The sequence below is a fragment of the Pygoscelis adeliae genome, unplaced genomic scaffold (genome assembly GCF_000699105.1).
Source record: "Pygoscelis adeliae isolate BGI_AS28 unplaced genomic scaffold, ASM69910v1 Scaffold449, whole genome shotgun sequence".
NCBI classification, from domain to species: Eukaryota; Metazoa; Chordata; class Aves; order Sphenisciformes; family Spheniscidae; genus Pygoscelis; species Pygoscelis adeliae.
The window spans coordinates 61,694-65,774 of NW_008825574.1; the positions used below are offsets into that span (position 1 = coordinate 61,694).

General features: G+C 57.2%; 1 protein-coding gene across 3 annotated transcripts in view; it reads right to left on the bottom strand.

Moving 5' to 3' along the window:
- The window catches only part of IPO13 (importin 13), a 27,934-nt gene extending 25,936 nt beyond the window's left edge, over positions 1-1,998 (bottom strand). For all 3 annotated transcript variants that reach the window (XM_009332531.1, XM_009332530.1, XM_009332529.1), the window contains exon 1: positions 1,981-1,998. In XM_009332531.1, coding sequence (XP_009330806.1) covers positions 1,981-1,983 — 3 coding nt within the window. In that variant the 5' untranslated portion in view covers positions 1,984-1,998. The remainder of the gene's footprint in view (positions 1-1,980) is intronic.
- Between the last annotated feature and the right edge of the window lie 2,083 nt (positions 1,999-4,081).

Here is a 4,081-nt window from a genome sequence, read left to right on the forward strand (position 1 = left end):
CCGGCTGTTGTTGGACTTTGACAACACCGCGCTGTCCAGCGCTCTCAGGCCCATCAGGAAGCACTGGAGATGATGAGGGGAACTCATTAGTGCCAGGAGGGAGAAGTAGAAGGCATGAAATCGGGCAGTGACATCTAACAGGGAGGCTTTGTGCATTCTGATTTGAACGGGTGGCTGCCACCAGACCTGCCTCCTCTGCAATTAGACCTGTAACATGAGAGCTGGTAAACAGCCCGGCTGTCAGCTATGCCCTTTGGCCAGGGAAGGACCTTTCTCCAACATCAGCTCTGCTTGGCTGAAAATAATTCAAGCTTGTTATGATGGGTCTTCCCTGCACTAAAAAGCTGTGGCCAAAGTCTCAGGCTCTAGATACTGGAGTGGTATCAGCTGCTCAAGAGAGCCAGAAGTAAGCTGCCTTGGGGCAGGGGGAGCTTGTCCAAAAGGCATGGGTCAGAGGTCCCACGCTGGTCACTTTGGACAGTGGGAGGGGGACCAGTCCAAGGAGAGTTATTGCCAAGCAAAGGCACCTGGATCTTAGCTCACAGTCTAGCATCACAAGGGAAAAGGAGCTGCTACGAGCCCAGCATCCCCCAGCCTTCACCCCTCGGAGCTTTTGCAGGGAGCCCAGAGCCAGCAGGCTGTCTCCCCAAATGCACCACGTAAATCCATTAACACAGGGTTCCCAGCAGAGACGTGTTATGTCCGTGCCATTTGTGGGGTGAAAAGAGGAGCCCCAGACATGCGGCTCCAGCCCCACAGAGTGGGAGCGTGGTGCCTGCCATTCCTGGGAGGCTCCACGGAGAGACGGGTCCACTCCAGGGACCAGTCTGCTTGAGCTAATGGAGGTAACAGCCGGTACAGCTCTGAGGTCTGCAACCCGGCAGGTAAAACAGCAATCTGCAAAACATATTCCTATTCTGCTCCTTGCCCCATGCCCACAGCCGCAGCATGCTAGGGGCAGCGGTGGCCATGGCCCCTCAGCTGTCACCAGCCTTCTTCCAGCAGGACCCCCCAGGATGTCTCCCACTGCAGTCTCTCGCTGTCCTTTCTAGCTGAACGCACTCGCACCGCCAGTGCTCCAGGCCTGCGACAGCACAGCCATTACCACTGCTCTGCCGAGCGAAGGGAACGTCATCCCTGCCTACCCCCACCCCCCCCCCCCCCCTGCCCCCCCCCGGCCAGGTCGGGGCAGGCTGAGCAGCCAGCAGCCCCAGGAAGGCGGCAGCACGCCGAAGCGCCGAGGATAGCAAATGGATGCAAAATAAAGCTGTGTGTGTGCTGCCAGGTATGCTGCTCCTGCTCAAGGCACCCACACTTTGCCAGCAGTCCTAAAGAACATTGGTTTTTTTCCCCACTCCTAATAAGAGGTGTTGTCACTTCGCACCCCTCTGAGCCCAGCTTGCCCACACCAAGTCCTTGGCTGTCCGGAAGGGGCTGCAGCCCAGACGTGGCTCGGCAGCCTTGGCATCCCTCCTGCTGCTTCGCTGCCAGCAGCCCTTTGCAGAGAATGGCGTGGTCCCCAGCAGGGACAGGGGCGGTAGGAGACACGTGCTCTCAGCAGCAGTGGCTGGGGGGCCGCACAAACAAAGGGTGAGCGGGACCAGAGAGAAACCCTGGGAGCACAAAGCCCAGGACGAGTTGCAAGGGTGACCCAAACCCCTCTGCCCACCATCTCGTGTTTCTACCCATCATTTTGGTGAACAAGTCTGCAAGCGTTTTGAGAGGAATCCCCGCTGGCACGGAGCTGAGATGAGGCTCCAGTGATGGCCCTTGTAGGGCAAAGCCAAGCCCTGGCAAATACAAGGTGCTGCTCTCTCATCCCATCACCACCGCGCCACAGGAAGGATCAAGGTGTTCAGCCAAGGTTGGCTCTGGGTGGAATCTGCTTTTGCAGTGAAGACCTGCTTAAATGCTAAACAAGATGACTGCTCGTTTCCCTCAATTTTGCAAGAATCTCCCCTCCCGAGGCCCCTAACTTACCATCCCCGGCACGGTTGCTACATCTCACATACGTGGGCTGCCTCTAAGGAAGAAGTGGCCAAGCCACTGCCAGCGGTGCATCAGACAGGGGATGCCATTCCCCCATCCTGACGTATCCATAATTCTCTTGACCAGGCTTCTGAGGATAGGCAATAACCTTTTTCTGAAGAAAGCAGATGCACTTGGATTTCTCCTCCCCATCCTCCCGGGTGGAAGGTAGCCCCAGCAGCCGCCACATCCCTGAGGCTCAGCATCTCCGAGGAGCAGTGATCAAAGCCACCCCTCTCCCATCACGGTAGGCTCCGGATGTCAGCTCCATGACACCCCGCCTACCCATCCTGCTGGAGAGACTCTGTGCATTCATCAGGCATCTCCAGAGAGGCACACGGCAATCTGGAAGGCCCAGAGATGCCAGACCGCTAAACATGCTAGGGAAAAGACGTCAGTGAATATTACAGACACCCCAGAGGGTGAGAGGCAGGCCAAGGGAGGAAAGACCTGGAAGGAATCAGACAAAAAAGAGGGCGAGAGCAGGTTCTTGGGAAATTCACAGAGGAATGGCATTGCCTTCTTTCTTATTTCAAAAAGGGGGATACCGCTGGGGCAGATTCAGCTGCACTGAAAGCAGGTAAAGAGGGTCTCTCCTCCTGTCCAACCCCACAGCGTTAGGTGCTGCCACCCCTGACCCGGGGCGGGGGGGCCAAAATGCAAGGCACAAGTCCTGCTTGTGCACTGCTCCTCCGAGACGGACACAGCCAGCAGGGACCGAGCATCTGCAATCCATCTTCACCGGAGCAGGGTTCATACTGCAGCAGGAGCGTCACCTCCCCAGGCAGCGTCGCCCCATCACCAGGCTGTCAGTCACACCAGGGACGGGCCCTGGGCACGCAAAAGTGCACGTAGGTCACGAACCAGATTGCACCATTTAGGCACGGGAAGGCTGAGCATCCTCGCAGCCTGAAGCCCTCGGCTCACCCAGCCTTCCCTTCCCTCCGACCCCTCCAGCCGCAGCAGCAGAGCCCCGCTCAGCAGCAGGTGCAGGGGAAGCAGAGCCAGCCCAGAGCTGCCAGCCGGCCGCGCAGCAGGTCCACACAGCATGGCCACGCCAGCCTGCTCTAGCTGTGCCGAAGCCAGAGCAGCATCTTGGGTCAGGCTCGGAAGAAAACAAAAAGCAGCTGAGCAGCCCTCGGCTGGGACTGGGGGATGCTGACACAGTAACCGTACTGCAGCAGCTCAGCCCCAGCACGGCCCTGCTCCTTCCCTGTGTCATGGGAGAGCTCCGTATGGAAAAACGGAGAAAAAGAAAAAAATGCAGGGAGCAACTTTCAGACGGCTCTTGAAGCAGAACACCTGAACCTGACACCTCCTTAGGAAGGGAGGCAGCTGCCTGCCTGCTGCCTGCAGGCGTTCAGACCTGCCGGCTGGCAAAGGGCAATGTGGGCTCAGCCCACAGCGTCCATACCCTCCCACCTCCCTGCAACCGCTGGTCACAGCTGGAGGGATCTAACCGGTTCTCTCTGGCACACGTCATGCTGAATAAACACAGCAACGATCCTCTTCAGCTACACGGGCACCCAGAGCCCTGCAAAACTGTGGGCCCCCATGCAGCCCATCACATAATAAACAACAGCGGAGGTACAGAAGGGTCTTCCAGGGATGTGAATCCTTCCCACGAAAACCATCAGAAGAGCGTGACGGGCACAGTCTGACCAGAGACTTCCCTGGCTACAACTGCCACACGTGATGACTTCCACTGCGGGTGACCTGGAGAGACTTCAACCCTCTGATTTAAGATATAACCAGCTCCTTATGCTGTTCCTAACCCCAGCACTTATGACTAACTAGCTCAGAGTGGAGTCAAACCCCAACTTTAATCATTATTCAATGTTATTAATAAAGCCATACACAAAACCTGGCAGGCAGAAGGGCCCAGACCAGTAGAAGCATCATTTTTCTGCCAGCATCACCTCTGACAAAGCAGCTCTACCCACCTGCCTCTCACCAGCCCAGCCCCCAGCAAAGCCCACCTTTCCTTCGCTTTGTACCAGAAACACCCCACAGCCCTCCCTTGAAAAGAGAGACACAGGAGGGCTCTGAGCTG